Here is a 20720-nt window from a genome sequence, read left to right as displayed (position 1 = left end):
TTGTTTTGGAAAACCCACACCGAAAAACAATGTTCCAGAACATGCACATAAGCAAAAAATAGTAAAAAATAGGCAGCAACCATTACCATATATGATTTCGTATCACTTGTTTTGATAACCATGTCATAAGAGGTAGCTTTAGCTCACGCCCAACTCCGACGCAGCCTATTCGAATACATGTAAAACGTGAACACGTTTTTCTGAGATAACCCGTGGACCGATTTCAATGAAATTTGTTGTATTTGAGAGAAAAAGTTAAATTCTATTGACTGTTTGAAGCGGAATCTCGATTTAGAGCTTGAATTTTCTTTAAAAGGTTTTCAAATATTCGACCGTTTGAAAAATATAGAAGCACGAAGTTTACAAATTCATAGCTCTGCATCAAGAACAGATATCGCAGTTCTGTAAACGGCATGCATTAGATCATTCAAAGTGGACAAATTCGATATGTCATTTTGCATCTTACGTGAATTTGTTACATGGGTTAGAAGGGTTCTGCAAAGGCTGTATTTCCATATTACTAAATTTTTTTTATTCATGTGTAACATATCGATTTTGTCCGCTTTAGATGTACTATTATATGCCATTCACAGAATTGTATTATCATACTTCATTGTTGAGTTAGAGTTGTAAACTTGACAGTTTCGCTTCCTGGAAATTTTCTATTTTTGTCAATTTTTAATAAAAAATTGACGACCTAACTCAAAATTCGAAACCAACAGTCACTAGATTTTAAGTTTTTCATATAAATGCGATAAACCTTGTCGAATTTGGTGCAGTTGTTGCCGAGAAAAACGAATTCTCCTTGTACGTGTATTTAGACAGGAGCACCATAGCTAAATCTTCCTCTTAAGTCTTGTGTTCATTGCACTAATAAAGAAATCAAGGGTTTGAAGGCACATATTTTACATCATATAATTCTGTATGTTTGTTTCACTTTGAATTCTTTAATGTTATAAAGAGGAATAATATCCACTCCCAAAACACTATAAAATACCAGAAGTTTATGCTACAGTAAGCGTTGCTCCCTGTAATAAATCTAGCCATGCTGGCATGTTCATGTAATTGGTTGCAGCTCACTCGCATTTTGATAAAATTTAGCAAAAAGGCTTGAATTTGATGGAACTTCAATTGGGAAATTGCCAGTCAATCTAACAGCCAGCCACAACCTGAATTTGTCTATGAGAGAGCTGAATTTTGGCAAACTGCAGTTTGATCAACAGCCATGTCAGTGACATTAGTTGTGTTGTCTAAGTCTTTCAGCCATGCTACGAAAACTCGTGCTTGACATTGTGATGGCTTGTAGTGAGTACGTGAAAACCCTTGATATTGTGCCCCTGCAGGGTTTCAGTAACCAGGGAAAACCTGGAATTCTCAGGGAATATCTCAGTTCTGGAAAAAATGGGAAATTTTCACCCCAGTTGCTTGAATAAAGGTCCTTGGTACCTGCTATGGTTACTGCAAAGCTAAGTGGTATGCCAGAATGAAGCAAAGTTTTGCAATCCACAAGTAATTGGTGCCTTTTGCTTGTTTTGCGACTGTGAGCCTGGCAGGGTGTTTGGAATATCATGAAACACATGATGCAGTCAAATCCGATAATGCATCCCACCTGATTTACAGCTTACTGGCAGTAGTTGAAAATTGTGAGCTAGTATAGCAACTTCACGAACCTCAAGTGTCATAGTTTGCCAGGGAATCTTAAAATAAAGTAAGTCTGGGAGAACCTGGAAAAATCGTGGGATTTGAAAGTGCCAATGTAGTAGACATCCTGCTGTGAAGGGAGCTATTTTCTCTTTTTTGTTTGAATTGTACAGGTGATGACATGAAGGTTGTTGAAGGGGACGAGGACTGGCAGTTTGTCAGCTTTGGAGACCAGGTGAGGAGTGAACTTCCATGACTGAAGAGGGGAGACAGGCTGTGAACACCTGTTGTGTGTGCATTACAGCAAAACTTTGGCATCCGTACGGTGGGCCTGGAGGAGAAGGCAACCGCCTGCCAGATGCTGGTGTGCTATGCACGGGAGCTGAAGGAGGGCTTCGCCTCGTATGCCGAGGAAGTGGTCAAGCTGATGGTGCCCATGCTCAAGTTTTACTTCCACGACGCCGTGCGGTCGGCAGCGGCCGAGTCCCTGCCCTGCCTGCTAGAGTGCGCACGCATCCGGGGCGATGCCTACGTGGCTGAGATGTGGCAGTACATCTGCCCTGAGCTGCTCAGTGCCATTGATGGAGAGCCAGAGAAGGAAGTCCTGTCTGACCACATGTCCAGCTTCTCACAGGTGTGGAGATTGGGTGTTTTGTTTTGGGGTGCCGCCTTGTTTAATGCACACCAGGGAAGATGCATCGAAATGTGTGCAGCAAGAACTGTTTGATTTCAGTTTTCCCAAGTGCTCAAAAAGCTCAGGCTAAGGAGAACTTTGAATGCTTAACGTTGATGGGACTATAGTGCCACAGGCCTCCTTTGAGGCAAGTATTATTTGTTCAGCTTGGTGACACTAATATTTTCTTTCGTAATTGTGTTTTCACATTTGTGTGAAATTTGTGCGCCTGTGTACCCACTCTTCAACTTGTTTGCAGAGAGCTAATTTTTGGTGAGCTGTTGCTGCTGTTTACTGTCACTGCTGCTCTGCTGTTCATTTTGCTCGTTCTTTATCTGTCTGCTTTTTGTGTGTTGTTACAGTGCCTGACAGTGCTGGGCACAAAGTGCCTGTCAGAGGAACAGATCAACATCTTGATTGGGATATTGGACAAGTACCTGCGGGAGCACTTTGAACGGGCCGATGAGCGCCAGCTGAAGCGTAGGGACGAAGACTATGACGAGCTTGTTGAGGAGGAGCTACTCGATGAGGTATGTTTGAGTCCCGCGTATCACTTAGCCAGCCTTGGCATATTAAAGCATGGTGAATAAACTTGCCCCCTCGCTAGACAATGCTGTCTTGAATGCCCAAGCTAAATGTCACTCCTTTACATGAGCATGAAGCCTACAATTTCATTTATAAGACAACCTGCCTTTTGTTCATACTGAAATTTCACTCCTTTTCAAGTTTACAGTGATGGTCAGATAAATACACCTTCAGCGCTGCTTCTCTTGTTCAGTGCTACTATGCCAAATAAAAATTTGACACAACCGTCTTTTGTGTCGCTGCCCATTAAATAAAGATCAGAGGCTTGCCCTTCAAAATGCTTCATTTATTTATTTTGAAATACCTCGCAGTTCTCCAGAGAGGCATGGAGTGAGGAAAGCACGTGGTATAGTTAAAGTGCATGACAATTCGGCTACGAAACATCAGCAAGGAAACAAACAATCGTGCAATCTACAAAAATGGCATAATAAACTGTGGAAAAAGAAAAAAGTGTAATTGCAAAGCAGAAACAAAAAACACTGATGAGGTGAAGATTATTACTACCGGTATTACTAACGGGTATTCAGGTACACAGTTTGCACTTTTGTAAAATAAAGTAATGGAAACAACAACAAACACTAAGATGAGAGTTAAAAGAGGGCAGTGACACATTACCAGCACTACAAAAGTGTTCGCACAGTTTTAATAAAAAAAATTAATAAAAAGATGCAACAGAATTGGAAACACTGGAAAAGGTCAATATGATGCGTCATCGGAATTACAAGCAAGTATATAGGCACACAATTTGTCAAAGAAAAAAAAGGAGGGAGCTTAGACAACAGGTCCTTTACAGAAGAGAAGATCCTGGGACTGTTGCTTTGTGCATCTGTGATGTAGAAACAAGCCCTTAAATGCGATGTACAGATTGGCTAAAGCACTGCTGCATTTGTTGAAATTCACTTGTCAATATGGCCGCTTGTAATGGACTAAGCAATGAATGCTACAGTGTATGTGTGCCTGTGCCATGTACTTTTTGTGAATATTTGTGCTGTAACATAAAGGTACCCAAATTAAATGCTTCATTTTCATCAAAATATGCAAAATTCACTGAAAGTAAGCGTATTCAATGAAAAGAAAAAAAAAATATTTTGTGAAAACTTTTTCAGCAATAGGTAGGCAGCATCATGCACAACACAGCAAGCTTCACCCCAAGCCGCCTATTTTTTTTTTTTTTTGTAGAAAACTTGCACAAGAGATGTACATTGCACTTTTTCTGCATCAACTTCATTGTACCGCTGCCGTCTGGTAACTTGCATCACTCTTTCTTCTCTGACTGCTTTCAAAAGATAGCAGGAAGCGTACCAAACTTTATTCTCATCGTCTGTTCCTGCTCTAACCCAACAAATGATGCTTGCTGCCTGTTGTTAAGTGTTGGCTGAAGAGATTTAGCTGGAAACTTCGTACTCAAAACAGAAACTTCTGAAGAAAATTTTTTTATGGTGTGTTGCCTGCAGGCAACACTTGTACATAACGGGTTAAATGGCATTTCTGCAATGAAATGCGTTCACACTAAGATGGACCTTGCATTTGTGTGTGCAGGATGATGAAGACGTCTTTCTGTTGAGCAAAATTGCTGACATCCTGAGGCCACTACTATCCTGTTACAAGGAGGAGTTCTTCCCTTACTTTGACAAGCTGCTGCCTCATTTTACAAGGCTGCTGGTGAGCTTATGCAATATTTTATTTATTCTGTAGGAAGTTATTTTGGTATCAGCGATGGCATCTAGCTACTTTTCCATGTTAACCTGGGTTGAAACATTCGTAACCTCTTAATTTATGTTTACTTATATTGGGGTTTAAAAAAAAATGTTTAAAATAGCGAACTGGGGTTTAAGAAATTCGTTGGCTATTTGAAGTTTACTACATGACGTCTTTACCTTCCCTTTAGGGTCCTGACCGGCCCTGGCCAGACCACCAGTGGGGCCTGTGTGTCTTTGATGACATTGTTGAGTATGGGGGACCGGTAAGTTTGCACTTTTTGCCAGTAGACATCTTTAGCTGTCTTAACTGAATCACTTCAAGGTAGTACTACACATACTAAAGTCTAGGCTCATTGCGATTCTAAGCCGACCCCCGAACATTCGAAGCCAGAAAAAAAAAAAAAAAGCTTGCCTCGAATGTAGGCCGAACAAAAAAGTGAGGACAGCGTTCGCAAAATGAAAACAGCATTTATTTAATATGAATATGCCAAGCTCACTCTACGTTATCACTGCTAGCCTCGTCACTATAGCCCAGACCACATGCACGCATGTGGATGCACGCAATCTCGAGTCCGCACGCCCATGCATGCGCAGACAGTGCAGCACGGCTTGGACACATCCAAACGTGGCACTATCTTGGTGAACAGCTCCTCTCTGTTATCACACGTTTATTTTCCTTATCACTGTCATCTCATTGCAACACACACAAAAAGCGTCCCCCGTTGGCCCCTCCAATGACGGATGTTTTTCTCGTCAATGCTGAAGTCCCGCCCGGCTTGAATGTTTGACGATGCCTCTGCGGCTAGCACAACTCTTCGTTTGAAAGCGGCACAATCCTTTCTCTCTGGCGGCACTTATAGTGGCATCGCCTGTTTGGTGCCATTACGATAACGCCATACTTTGCGCCGATACAACACAGGTCAAAATAGCGACGTCGCTCGTGTACTTCTGCTGCCGCGGCTAATAGGGACTGCGAAGCTGATTTTTCTAGATGGTGCTAGCTATGCACCATATTTATCATTTTCAATTACAAACTGGTGCATCTTTAAAAAAATTCTCGAGTCTAAGCTGACCCCAGAGTTTGGTATGTGATTATATGAAAAAAAAAAAAACTATCGGCCTAGATTCGAATAAATACGGTAGTCGCTGCTAGTGGTTTGTACTGCCTGGAATCTAGCTAGTAGCTGCCTATGGGGAAAGCTATGTCTGCTCTTCAACAACCTTGGGGTGTACAGTTCAGACGACTTATAATGTGTAATGACCACATTATAGGCAGGGCTGCATATAATGTGGTCTTTCCTGACTACTGTTTATCATCACGTAGAACTCGATGTGTATGCATACCGCTTATAGTGCCACGGCGCGAGATGAAATATCGGTTATAATACGGCTGCCGGAAAATCCCGCAGACAAGCCGAGGCAGCGAGTGCGCTTCTCAATGAGGCACGCCAGCCGAGAGGAGAGTGACGAGGGAGATGTGGAGGAGAAGGAGGAGACACAGAGCAAGTGAACAAACGAAGGAGGAACAAGGGGGGATATAGGTGGTAGGGGGGGTGTTGTGGCAGCATGCTGGATCAGTGGGCGCGGGGATTGTTTAGGCAACGGAGAAGCCTTTTGCTGCTGCCACATGTGTTTGGCGCATGGTCCACATTGAACGCATGCTAATCGTCGCTCTTTGGCTCTTCATATGTGTGCTGAAAGTAAATACTGTCGCCGACTTATCTTAGAGACACTGAAGAGCTTGCAAAAATGAGAATTATCGGGCAGACTGGAAAATCAAGTTTCAGCGATAGAATCAATTTGCTGTTTTTTACATTTCCATCACCACAGAAAGAACAGTCGAGGTGGCAAGTGCGTTTCGCAATCATCTGTCACAATGTGCATCATCGCAAAGTGCAGATATTAGGCGTATGACCGTGACTTTGCAACACTGTCAGATTATACTGTATTCTGCAAATTCATTAGTTCAGAAAGTTGTCTACATTTAAGCTTCCGCCGTTTCTACCAGCACTTGCAGATACAAATTTCTGCTATACGTATTCGCTGTAGTTACTGTCTGACTGCCCACGAACCCCACATCACGCGCGCGGCCGTCAATGCATCCCGTAGGTTTCATCTCATGCCAGATCTCCGTGTATTCGTCTACGGGTGCGAACATATATCAAGGGTGAGCTTCCTGCAATGGCATACTGCTTGGCTCCCCCGCCAGCTGGGCCTAACCAGCTCAGTGTCTTCGGTAGTCAGGGGCCAAACAATATGCTTCGCGGCAGCTGTATGGTACTTGGAAAGGGGAGGAACCACCTCACCAATGAAAGTGCGGGCACATTGTCTTGTTGTCTGCTTACATTCCTGGACAAGCACAGCTGCTTGGTCTATATATTTTGCATGTGCGCAGCCTTTGAAAAATTCTTGTATTGTCTGTAGTGTGGTCGCGTAAAACTGAAGAGAAGTGATGTGAGATAAGACGAAAGGTATGCACCACGTAGCAGTGCTTGAACCACTGTTGGTGTCGTCACTGACACCTGTAGCATCTTTTATTTGTGAAGCCACAAAACATTTTGCACTCCCAAGTCTTCACGCGCGTTTCTGGTGCCATCGTAATCATCATATCTTCCGGAGTGACTGTGATCCTAAATGCTCGTCAGCCCTATTACCATAGCGCTCATTTCTGAGGCAACACATGACTGCTCGCAGATGTGCAAATCGGCACTGTGAAAATTGCGAAATTGCACCTATTGCACTGTCCTCAGTTGCGGCTGACTTGTGGGAAAGGTCACCGCCAAAAGGCTTTACCTCAACCTGAAGTTGGTCATCAAAGAGCATAGGAAAAGGGATTTACAGTTAAGCTCGATATATCCAAGTCCGTAAGATCGTCAATTTGCTTCGTTATATCGAAATTTCATTCTATTAAAATTTGACCTTTTATGCAAATAAGTACAGTTGCCTATAGATTTTTCTTACGCGAAAAGGGGCCCCAGAATCTTACGCATTATCGGGTGATCAAAAAAGCCATTTTGAATGGGATGGATGGATGGATGGATGCAAAACTTTAATATTGAATGGGAAAACAATTCATTTTGATAAATTTGGGAGTTGGCGACGAATGATATGGTTTCATGCCACGTAAGTCTACGATATCTTGTCGGCGGTATGAATTCAGCGAAGTCAGCCATGCTTTCACATGCACTCTGTCCCCGCGGCTGATAGCAGACATACGCTATAGTATAGCGCATGCTAAGCAGCGCACGTTTGTTAGTTTTAGTTGCCCTGGGAGATCTTCGGATCTCAGAGGCCATAGGCCGTCATTGTGGTTATATCCTGACTGCAGCTATAGGTGGCACTGACATCTCGAATGTTTCTTCCGTTAGGCTTCGACGCGTTCGAAACAAGAGGCAATCAAGAAAACACCATAAGGTTATCTATATACTCAGTTGTCGAAGCAGCCCGAGACTAAGTGAAATCCGTTTACACAGTCTTTTAGTACGAACGAAGTGAATTTTACAAAAGCGACGCCTAATTCAACTTGAAGTGGGCAGCCGGGACCGCCGCCATGTTTCACGCAAGCTACACAAACCATGCAAGGATGTGTGGGGGTTCTCCTCCGGTACTTTTGGGACAAAGGAACGACAACACAGTAGTGCAAACAATCACAAGGGCATTTATTGCACCTTTCTTAGATCAATGCCTGCTAGCCGAGTTGCTATCCACAAAACATGCCGATGGGCGCGCGACAAATCTAGAAGTCCGACTCACCGCGACCGAAAGCGAGCGAATATGTTCGCCCCATGCTGGATCCCAACGCCTGGTCGTTCGCGTTGTGGGGTCTGATGTGGGGATTCTCACACCGTACTCTTGGGACAAAGGAACGACAACACAGTAGTGCAAACAATCACAAGGGCATTTATTGCACCTTTCATACATCAATGCCTGCCAGCCGAGTTGCTATCCACAAAACATGCCGATGGGCGCGCGACAAATCTAGAAGTTCGACCCACCGCGACCGGAAGCGAGCGAATATGTTCGCCCCATGCTGTATCCCAACGCCTGGTCGTTCGCGTGTATAGTCACGCGAATCATGCCGCGTTCGAAGGCGGCCACGCGAGACGGTCTCGCCGAAGCATCGGTCGGCGCGCGGCACGGCACGTCCGTCCCGCTCGCTTCCCGAACCCAAAGAGAGCAAGCGCCTTCCTTTCGGCGCCCAGGTAACCTCGCCTGTCGGCAGCGTTAGCAGCGCAACACTCACGCCATCTCTCGCACTGCGCTTCAACCACATCGACCGCCGCGGGCGTCACGCAGGCCACGCAGCGAGGCGGGAGTACAGGAGACGCGCTATGTGGGAAAAACATCAGGGGACACGCGAGAGTCGCGCATCCCCACAGATGCTAGCGCTAAATCTGAGAAATAGTGTGCGTACGCTTTGGGTCGTTTAGCGTTCTGCGCATGCGCAGTAACGACCCGCTATATTATAGCGTACACTAAACTAAAGCTGTCTAGTGTCGCTCGCACTGGGAGGTCTTCAGGAAAAGTGCCGGCAGCAGGGAGTGAATGCTTCGTCTGCCTCTCGCTCCAATGGGTCACTGAAATTTGAGATCACACAACCTCCAATACTAAACGCGCGGAAGGACAGCTTACATTGTGCCACGCCATCTTGACACGCCCACTCCTTGCATACGCGGCAGGTTACCTCTAAAGCAGAGCGAGCGGCTGCATATGCGTTCAGCCGCACTTACAACCAAGTGCATCCACGGCCGAGACGAGCGCCAACTTGCACCCCACACTTTGTCCCTGCCTCCCACATCACGCACGCTTGTGTTACCACAAGCTTGCTCCCCTCCCCCTCTTTGCTTATGCGGGAAGGCGGCACTGGTGAAGCCACCATCCTTCTCTCACCCTTGGACACTTTCACTCGCACCTAAAGCACACTGTGTGGTGGGTGTGGTAGGATCTTATCACACTTGGACTTTATACGGAACAGGATGGGGGCGATTTGAGAGGTGCGTTTGCAAACAGCCGCTTGTAATTCAATCATTTGATCATTTGTGCCTGCGCAGGTTTTCATTTATTGTCTCGGCATACCTTTACTGCGGCAGTGAAATGTCGTATTGAAATGGCTTACAAACGCACTTCGTTATATTGAATTTCTAAATACATGGTGTTCTATGGACAAGAGGTTATGAGAAGTTAGTTACTTCGTTATATGGAGAATTTCGTTCTATTGAAGTTTGTTATATCAAGGTTTAACTGTATATAAAATTTTCAAAATGATTTTTGTAGATGGTTCGGGGCTCACAAGTGCTAGCTGCACACTTTACCGACAGCTTGAAGTAATAAAACGAAGGACACCAACCAACAGAAGTGCTAAAATATTAATAAATCGAAGAGACGTTTCGGCTTCGCTACGGAAGCCTTGTTCACAATGGGATGACGGAAGGTTCATGGAAGCTTATGGATACTTCAGAACATGATGTAAGCAGCGCATGTATGGCGGGGGGAGGGTTCCCTCATTTCGATTGAGCGTGAAAGAAACCTGAAATCGCGGCTGTATCTGGAATCGCTGGAGATACAAAAAACATGTCACACACTACTGTCCTTACTTTGTATGGCTGTCTACTAATTTGCTATCACGATCAATGCTTCTCATTTCGGGTGAAAATGTGACATTTCATGAGGTGTGCTGCAACTACTGTACAACTTTCCTTTCTTTTGTTAAATTTAATATGAATTAACTTTTTTTTTTTCTAACAATATTTCAGAATGGCAAATAATTTTTGATGGTACCATGAGATTAGTTGTATTAAGATTTCAGTGTACTGAATGGAGGTGTCAGGTTGCACATAAATTTCTCCTTCAGATGTGGCTTTGGGGCAGTGCTGAGCACAATACCCTGACACTGCCCCTCAAGCAGGTTATACAGCAGCAACTATGTGTATTGATATTAGAGCTACATGTTTAAAGTGAGACCTTTTTACTTCTGTACTTAGCATTGGGTAGTTTTGGAAACTGCTTAGTCAGTGCCACGCTCTACAACTCATTTTTGACTATTGTCATTACAGGCATGTGAGCGCTATCGTAGCTGCTTCTTGGAGCGACTGCTGGCATTGCTGACAAGTGCCAGTCCTGAGGTGCGGCAGGCAGCCAGCTATGGCATCGGTGTGCTGGCACAGTTTGCAGGCGAAGGCTTCGCCCAAGCATGTGTTCAGGCCGTACCAACACTGGTCGCCATGATTGAAGCTCCAGATTCAAGGGCTCCTGAGCGTGTGTTTGCCACCGAAAATGCAATCTCGGCTGTCAGCAAGGTGTTGTTGTGGCGTTCCCAAGCAGTCAATGCTGATGAACTTATCCCTCGGTGGTTTTCCTGGCTGCCTGTCTGGGAGGACGATGAGGAAAACCCACACGTCTATGGGCTGCTCTGTTCACTATTGGAAGTGTACGTACCCCCTACCTCTCCTACTTTTTTGTCCACAGGTGTTCTTGCTGTAGGCCGATCCAAAATTCCTATGGTAGATTTGTAGCAGCCAACTAGTACTGTAGAAGGCAACTCGTGTATAGATCAATGTAGTATGCGTGATCAGAATTATGAGTTTCAGGGTGAGAATCGGCACTCTGGCCTACTTCAGATTTCGGTGGAGCAATCTCGGCTTCTCTGAGCCACACTCTTGGCTTGACATTGTGCTCTCGATCTGCCATTGCAAAGCGCAGTCAGCATTTCGAAATTGTCATCGGAAAACTGTTGTCATTTGGAGCTCCTGCGGTGGCCAAAGATGTAGATATCTTGTGCTCCTCCGCACTGCTCGTCACAGCTGTCCTTCACACACTTCAGTGTTGATGGCTGGTGACATTGTGATGGTTGAGGATGAAAATTCACTGCATCTCTTCTAGAAGCGCCACCGAAATGTTCATGTGCTGTCAAAATGTTCCGAGGACACGACACTGTGTTTAATGTTACGCCGTGCTGGTTTGCCCAGCTGCCACAAGATATCTAGCATCTACATTTTAAAAAAATCTGACGTAAACAACACTGCCGTGGCAGGATGATGACAACAGGGTGAAAAAGATAATGTGGTGCATTTGCGGCTATCAAAAGCATGAGCTGAGGGTTCTAAAGCAGTTTCCAGGGATAGATTGCAGCACTTAGTTATCTACAAGCAGAAAATGATGCTTCAGAAGGATTCAGAATCTGCTATTAGAATTCGTCAACAGATTCACTGCAGGCACCACTGCAAGAGCTGTGTGGGCTCACTTGTAAATGCAACTTGCCACCAGCATACACCACTAACTAGCAAAAAATTGCATTCCTACATTGAAGTGCTGCTGTAAAGATGTCACTATGAATAAATAGGTAGACAATAGGCATGCAGTTTAGGTATAGAACTTGCTGATAAACTACTTTGTGTGCAGTTGCCATGGGTGAGAATTCTACCCTTTGCACAGGCAAATGAATTTTTTGGCTATCAGTTAGTGCCCATCCTGTGTGCGTGTGATGTTTTCATGCCGCACATCATTAAACAGCGATGCTACAAGTGCAGGAGCAGAAGTCAATTGGAACGTTGTTACAAGCTGGTGTGCACCCACCTTGGTTGCTCAGTGGCTAGGTGTTGGGCTGCTTACCACGAGGTCGCGGGATCGAATCCCGGCCATGGCGGCGGCATTTCGATGGAGGCAAAATGCGAAAACACCCGTGCACTTAGATTTAGGTGCGCGTTAAAGAACCCCAGGTGGTCAGAATTTCCGGAGCCCTTCACTACAGCGTGCCTCATAATCAGAAAGTGGTTTTGGCACAAAAAACCCCATAATTTAATTTTTTTAACAAGCTGGTGTGCATGCATTATTCTGGTTGTTTTCCTTGAACTGGACAACCTCATGGCAGCTTCTCCAGCAATGTGCAGATCTTTTTAACCATCTCTTAGGAAGTGTTGTCAAAATTATGAATGAAATCATTCTATGAAATAATTATTGTTTTATAAATGCTGGCAGAATGCTCTAACGAAATCCTGCTGAAGTGATGCTTGGAAAAGTAATTTGGTTTTGTTGGCCGTTGGTTCTCGTTTCATCACACAAGAATGGCATTTCTTGCATGGTTACTGTAGCATGAAAGTTTTTTAGTATGGGGCGTGTGAATATCAAATTTTTTAAATATTAATCGAATACGAATATCTAGCTTTGAATATCGAATGATCAGACAGAAGCTTCTTTCACTAATAAACTCTTATTCCACCATATATTTATGTTGAAAACAATATTATTAGAACGAAATGTGTGATTGCACAAAAATATCAATATTGTGATGCAGCAGTTATCACAACGTTTATTACGCGTTGGAGATGTGGTGAACCGACCAGGCCCAAAGCACAGATCACACAAGAGCGAGCCCCACAAGCGATTAAGAACCCCATATGAACCCCACATGATGATGATCATGTACAGATGACAATGTATAGCTCATAAATGCCCACAATATCTACAAAACAGTCACTGTTGTGACAGACTTACTGAGACTAGCTTTTCAAATCACATGTGTATTGCGCACAAAATTTTGCAGTTTTAATTAAGTGGCAACAAACATTGAAAGCTGTCATGCAGAAAGATGAGTTGTTCTACGTGGCCAGGAAGCAGGGGCCCCCTTTTAGCAGACACAACTTCCCCTGCCACAGAAAGTGCTCTTTCTCTTGGGACAGAAGTGGCTGGTATTGGCAGGTATTTAAGGGCAAAGCTTGGCTAGACTGAGGTACCTGAAGGAGCCCACAGCCTGCCACCAGCTACAGGGATTATTGTCCTTTCTTAGTAATGCCTCCTTGGAATGTGCAGCAATTTCCCATTTTGATGAAGAAAGTTTTCTATTTCCTGCTTGGCTACTTGCAAGATCATCAAAAGCATCGCAAATATCACAGGAGAGCTGCGCTGATTGTTTTGGCTCTTGCTTTTTAGCTTCTGGGTTAGTCGTATTCCCAGTAGGACATAAGGCTAGATATTGAAGCACCAGATCTTTTAACCCCATCATCTCCTGTTTGTTGATTTTGAATATTGAGGACTTGAAACGTGGGTCCAAAAACATGGCCAAGCCTGCTTCCTTATTCTCTGCATACAAAGGGAATCTTGCTTTGATGAAACTAGCTAGTTCTCTAGGGAATTCAGTTATGCCACTGAAGTTGCTCAGACAGTTCAGCATCCCAAAAAATAATTGGTACTTGAGAAGAAAAGTGACGGATATCTATCTGCACTAGCAATCATAGTAGCATAATAGGATGGCTTCAGTACTTTGATGTATTCAGAGGTCTCCTTCCATTCTAGTGAGCTTAGGCCATCAATGCTGTTGTTCAATGTGGCTAGCTCAACAGTGACTGCTTCCTTCAAGTCCAAGAGGCGGGACAGCATGAAGTATTCTGTTCCATCTGGTTTCCACATGTTGCACTAAAAAAAGGGGATCCTTGCCTGTTCTTTTTTAGTATTTTTCTAGCCCCCTTTGTGCCGACGAACAGTGCTTATAGTGACCAAAAATGTGCCTAGCCTTCTTGCACAAGCGATCAATAGACGGAATAAGGGATATTGGGTCATTGATAGCAAGCTGCAGGGTGTGAGCGAAGCACAGGTGCTCATTCCATGGGAGCCTCCCGACCACGGCTCGGATGTTATGCCCATTATCTGTCACAATGTGTTTTTGGCAGTCATCGGGTATCTCCCATTCAGCGCACATCTCGTCAATTAATTCTGCTATGTCCCCGCACTGTGACTGGCAGCCGTGTCACGAGAATTGAGCGTGAATCGTTTCATTTGAAAAATTGATGTCAAAAGGTGGCAAGTGAAGCTCACATAGCTTTCGTTAGCGCATGACGTCCACATGTAGCTGCTAAAGGCAACAGCTGTTGTTCCTCCTCCAAAAGCACTGCCGAGCTCGACGTTCACCTTCTTCCATGTGTCGTCATACAAGCACGGAACAAGTGTGGGTGAAAGTGTAGTGCGCGATGGTAAGCGATAGTTAGGAACAACCTCAGCCATATGTTCTTTAAATCCGCAGTCTTCAACAAACACCGTAAGGCTGTAAATCAAGCGCTACCATGGCAGCCACCTTATTATGGAGAGCTTGAGTCTTCTTTTCCAACACTGGCTCAGTGCAGTACACAGTCATTTATCGCTGGCTGATCTTTCCCAGGCACACCTTAACAGCAGCCGGATGCTACTTCAGATGGTTGGCAAGCGTAGTTGTCATGCCCTCTTTATGAACTATTTCCAAATATCACTTTTTTCTCTTCATTTCGGCATGCCATAATGGACGGCTTGCCATAATCCCCTTCTTCTGCCATAACATGTGCCGGCAAAAGTGCAGGAAATCAGGTCCTTGTATTGTAGGTTAGCCACAAAGAAAGTCAAACGATTGCATCCGTTTGGTGGTGCAACACACAAAGAAGCCTACAATGCCACCATGCTGCTATGTCAATGTCAATGAGCCTTGCCAGGCCTCACATAGTACGTCATGGTGGCCACCATACAGCAATGAAAAGCGAGTGCAGCGCACACACTCAAGTGCAGTCGCCGAGGTCGTTTGCTGTGTGTGTGTGTGTGGAGGGTGGGGCGGGGGGGGGGAGGCTGTTGTCGGTTTATTAAGTTTCGCATAATCGAATCCCTCTGAATATTCGACGATATCCAAATATTGGCAACCTTTAAAGGAGGAGGAAATAACTTTATTGTGTCCTGAGGAACCCCTCCCCACCCACTCTTGGTTTAGTGGTCGGCAGGGGTCGCGGGCCGCAACCACGTTGGGACGGGAAGCCCGTGAGCCTCCGCCCTTTCGTGAGCCCTCTGGACGGCCCGGAGCTGGGTCTGGTGGTCGTCGCTTCCCAGGGCGTCCACCCAGTCTTCTTCTTTAGTGAACACGGTGCCGCTTAATGCATATTTGAAATTTCCAAATGCATAGTTTTTGGAACGAATACGAATATTACAAATTTAATATTCGAGTAATATTAGAAAACTTCTAATACTGTCGACTCTCGTTAAAACAGACTCTGATAATCCAACAAAAAACGTCCGTTTTATCCAAAGTTCGTAATATCTGAAACGCCTCACTTTCGAAACTTTCGTTGCGATGTCTAACAACTTTATTGCAAAGGGTGAGTGACAAACGCCCTAAGTGACAAACAAACAAAAAGTCACAGTTTTGCCTGAAAGGCAAAGCATCGATTGCAATAGCAAATTAAATAAGCACGGCAGCGGCAGTGAACGATTGACCTTCGTGCTCCCTCTCGCTTCAGCGCCAACTAAATGTCGAAAGCACAGCACATATGAAGCTGTCGGCACTGGGCGTACTTTTTCTACATCACAGATCGCTTTCAAGCTCCTGCACACGCGCGGCCACCACTAGAGCAGAATCCCCCGCTTTCCCCCCTCCCCCTCTTGCCTCGTGGGTGAAAGACGGCGCTTCCACCTTGCTTTCCTCCCTGCCCCGTGCGCACGATATTGAGCTGCGATCGTCAGCTAACCCTGGCAATTCAGTTGGCAGCCCATGTTGACACGGGAAAAGTTCGTTTTATATGCTTGACTTTGACAAAAAATGCTGCTAATTTTGTCCACTGAAGCCGATAGTCCGTTGTAGTGCGGTTCGTTAAAAGCGAACTTAATTGCATTAATAAAATAGGTAGAACAAGCTAAGGCTTAAATATGGTCTGTTATATCCGAAAGTCTGTCGTACGTGGGTCCTTTGTAATGAGCGTAGACTTTTCGCCCTCCATTCGTTTGTTGAATGTGGCCCTATGCACCCAAATTGTGAGACGCTATGGAACTGCAACATAGTGGATGAACACAATCCCCAAAACATGTTGTCGCTCTGCCCATGTCTCCAAGCTAATTTTTGTCCATAATTTTACCTTTTATATGGAGTGGAAAGCCAGTATAGCAAGACACGTTAACTTGTCAAGAATGATACCAACTATTCATAGTAAGTGAATGTCTCTCTCTCTCTCTCTCTTTCTTCATAGGAATCATCCAGCCTTGTTGGGAAAAGACAACACAAACCTTCCACGAGTGGTGATGGTGATGGCAGAGGCATTTGCCAAGGAGGCAGTGGAACCCAGTTCACCTGTCGGAGCTCGCATGGTTGCTTTGCTGCATTCTCTAAAGGTTTGTGCTTGAACTTGAGTTGACAGTGTGTCTGTGGGATTTTTCAAAGATCGGGGAAGCCATAAATTACTGAATTTCTGTTCAGCCTCATGTAGCCTGGAATTCAAAGGCCCATGTGCATATACCGTATTTACTCGCGTAATGATCGCACCCCTGAATTTTGTTGTCAAAATTTGCCTTTTTTATTTCCCGTGTAATGATCGCACCCCGAACTTGCCGCAGCAATATGTCGTGTGCCAAGTCTAGCTAATAATGATCGCGCTTACCATCTGTCGAATGCTGCGCGAACAACTCAAGACAAACCAAGTGGCCTGCACGCACTAAACATTCTTAAGCAGATGTCCCACTTCATTCCTTTCATCACTTTCTGCACTTGACAAAAAAAAAAAAAAAGCTACAACCAAACTTGCCTTTATTATGTGTAGGCTTTTTAATGGGTGTGGTCAATATCAACAACAAAAAAGGCGCCTTTCGATTCTTCTCGTCTGCACTCCTAGGCACGGCAACGATAGCTAGCAGCCACATTTACACTGATATGTTAGAAGTGTATCCTGTTCATAAGCCGATGCTTGTAACACAGCTAAGATATTCGCCCACCCTTAGCGGAAACGTGAAATATTAGGATAGTAGTGAAGTAAAACGTCGCAGTTTCCGCAGCATGCTCCCCATGTGTTCCGATGTCACTGGCAGCTAGCGCGCCCATCTGTTTCTGTCCCCTCAAAGTGGACATGGCTACGTTATTGCTGCAAACTTGCCGATATTAACCATATTATTCATTACTGATACAGAACAAACTGTTTCAATGCACGTAATGTACTCACGGTAAGAAAAAAACTGGGAGGAGGAAGAGGCTTCGCCTTCAAGAGTGGAACGTGATAGCGTTATCGCACCCCATTCGCACTGCCCATTAAAAGCGATCTACGCGAGCCAATAGTCGTGATCAGCACGGACAGCCAGGCCGCGAAGCGCCATGAAGGTGGACGCGATCATGGGGCAAGTGGTGCCCCACGTGTCAGGGCCGCGCCGTACATTGCGAGGAGGGGGTATTCTGTGTTTGACGCAAGATGGCTCTGCGTGTGCACAGAGCGCAGAAGAAATGTAGCGGAAACGTACTTCGCTACTCATGTAACTGCGACTTCTGTAATTTACATTCTCATAATTACCTATATACACCACAGTATAACTTCCCTACGGCAGGTTTCTGAGGCAACACCGCATTCACTAGAGGGTTTTGTTTCGCTTTTAACTATTGAACTCGTGGCTGAGTGGTAGCATCTCCGTCTCACACTCCGGAGACCCTGGTTCGATTCCCACCCAGCTCATCTTGCAAGTATCTTATTTATGAATTGCCTTCTGGGATTTTTCACTCGCAGCCGACGCCGCCGACACCAGCTTTTCTGCGACACGAGCTCCTTTACGCTGTCACATTAAAAATCGCGTTCGGCTCGCTCTGCCGGCCGCCCTTTTTGTTTTGGTGTCCCGCACTACATAGAGTGGCAGCCGCCTATTTGTCGACCTGTTGTCATTCCGCAGCAAATGTGGGATGAAAAAATAAGTTTTCTTTTTGCAGGAAATTTAACCCGCGTAATGATCGTACCCCTGAACTTGCGTCTTTTTTTTTTTTTTGACAAAAACGTGTGATCCTTAGCGAGTAAATACAGTATACACAAGGCTGATGTGCACCTTTCATTTACAGGCTATATGAAGAGGTGGCATTTTTGTGCCCCCTCCCCTCTCTAAACTATTTACATTTGGTAAGCTTTTGGTGCTAATAGAAACTGCCATAAGATTGAACCCAAAGTTTCACTTGCAAGGCATTGTCCCTCGAATGATCTGCCTTTGTCTGCAGGAGGAAATTTTTAAAAAAAATGTAATAAGGAACTTTTGGTTAGGCCTGTTGGTTACTGTACATGTAACCTTCTGCCTAGTATGTGGCAAACAGTGGCTTCCATAGTGCGATACAACTTATGTCTGCAGTGAAGCCCTGCCCACGCCCTCATAACTGCAAGCCACTGTTCCTCTGCGAGGCTGCAAATAGGTAGTTTGTACTTCAAACTTTCCCTGATACTTAAATAAGGCGCTAACCACAAAAATAAAATAAGTGCATAATTTTATGTTTTCACTCATCTGTTACAGTGGAATGGTGAAAGCCCAATTCTTTGTTGAACTGAAATAAAAGGTTTCCTTTGCTGCAATTATTTACTGTCAAGTTTCACTTCACTTGGCAGTGAAGTTTCACGAGTAAAACAATGTCAGCAGTGAAATGCACGGTACTGCGGACTTTTGAAGAGTGAAATGCTCAGACTCCACACATTTTGTACATGTCTGTTGCACACCTCGTTGCTTCCGTCAATGAAAAGACTTCAAGAATAGCAGCGCTCGGGAGGTATCAAGTACGACACCATTTTGAAAAGATCGCATGGCGACGACTTCGTTTGCTTCTGTGATTGGCTATTGGAAAAATAACACAGCCCTGTCTGGTCCGTGTGCCTTAGTTGCCAACTGTTGTCTTTTTTTTTTAATTTGTATTCTACTATAGGGGTCCCAAAGAAAATTCCACCGTCAGATAAAAACTGATAAGAGTACTCCATACTCTCCAAAATTAAAAACGAAAAACTGAACCTTTGTCATATCTAAGCAGAAGACAAGTCATGCCTGTTACTGTTTCTGTCAAGAGCTCATTTTTGGTGAACAGCGACTAGTGCAGTTGTGGCGAAGGTGCCATGTGCTGTATTCCATGACACTGATTCTTTTGATGTTTTTTCATAGCTTGGTTCGTATAAAGCAGTAAAGAATATGGCTTAACTAGATATATATTACAGGTGTCACACTCCAGGCATGTCCTTTGTTATTTCGCTAGACATTGTTCATAATTTGGTGCATTACTAAGCAGGTCTTTGTAGACCTCCTTAAACCTTGTCAAGAAGCGCTGGAGGTCTGCAAACCATTTTTCGAGGAACCATCTAAGGAGAATTCTGCTGGTCATTCTGAACATGCTTCCTGAATCCACAAGTGAGTGCTGAGATTGCGCTTGGGTTTTGTCAATCCAGTCTGCCAGAAAAACAATCTGCAATAAATCACAGTGGAAGCCGTCACGTGCAGCTGATGGTAATTTAATTAGCATGCTCTAAAACTTCCAGATGAATGTGTGCCTCAACGTTGACCAAGTTCATCTGTGATGAATAGTGAAAAGTATATATTTGCTGCAAAGAAAAACAGAGCCTGTCCCAGATGGACCAGTGGAACTCGCCAATAGATGCACTGAATTAGTTAGAGCATGGCATGATCATGTGTACGCTCACCTTTCTTGCCCTGTTCCAGTTGTTTAATGCAACTAATTGTTTCACCCGCAGGCGTAGCATAGTAGGGGATGTCTGGTCTAGTACCAGGGTTGGCCATAAAAAAGTAGCAGAGCATAGTGATGTTGTGGGGCTTTTGCGCGAGAGGAAAGGCTGGTTTCGGGGTGAACAGCAGGGCTCCTGCAATGTCATCATTACAATGCGCATTTTCTCTTCCTTTCAGAGCAATGCGGAGATGTTTGCCATGTGCGTTGCTCCCCTAAGCTTGCCACAGCAAGAAGCGCTACAGAAGGTCCTTGGCGGATGTTGATGCATTGCCCTGTATTTATTGGACTGTCCGCCTCATCTAGGCAGCACACTGTGAATAGGATAATTTTGTACATTTGCCTAATATTAGGGTTCTTCCTGTGTGATAAGTGCAGGCCTGTTGTCAAGGAGGCCCACCCTGCTTCCGGGTGGATGAAAATAAAATCTGTGGAAGCAAAAGTAAGCTGGTCTCATGTGTCTGTTGCTGCTACACTGGGTGCCTTTGTGTACGGATTACTGCTGGCTGTTTCCTTGCCCTTTAAAGCTATCTACTACTTGCTCTGGCATGCTTTCTAGTTAGCATGCCAATCCAACTTTTACGACTATCATAAAATGCCAGATTTTTAGAGCTGTTTTACGATTGTTGTATTGATGACAGTAGCTTTACGGTTTTTCATTTGCATCTAC

At 44.6% G+C, this 20720-nt stretch overlaps 1 protein-coding gene across 1 annotated transcript in view; it reads left to right on the top strand.

Annotated features, from left to right (window-relative positions):
• The window catches only part of Karybeta3 (karyopherin beta 3), a 54380-nt gene extending 33884 nt beyond the window's left edge, over positions 1-20496 (top strand). Inside the window, exons 13-20 of the mRNA XM_065452484.1 lie at positions 1815-1876; positions 1946-2275; positions 2677-2844; positions 4439-4561; positions 4788-4862; positions 10653-11026; positions 16566-16707; positions 20230-20496. Of these exons, the coding sequence (XP_065308556.1) occupies positions 1815-1876; positions 1946-2275; positions 2677-2844; positions 4439-4561; positions 4788-4862; positions 10653-11026; positions 16566-16707; positions 20230-20316 (1361 nt within the window). The 3' untranslated portion in view covers positions 20317-20496. The remainder of the gene's footprint in view (positions 1-1814; positions 1877-1945; positions 2276-2676; positions 2845-4438; positions 4562-4787; positions 4863-10652; positions 11027-16565; positions 16708-20229) is intronic.
• Positions 20497-20720: the final 224 nt, after the last annotated feature.

Source organism: Dermacentor albipictus, chromosome 1, assembly GCF_038994185.2.
Source record: "Dermacentor albipictus isolate Rhodes 1998 colony chromosome 1, USDA_Dalb.pri_finalv2, whole genome shotgun sequence".
Classification (NCBI taxonomy): Eukaryota; Metazoa; Arthropoda; class Arachnida; order Ixodida; family Ixodidae; genus Dermacentor; species Dermacentor albipictus.
This window is presented reverse-complemented; position numbering and strand designations above follow the sequence as displayed.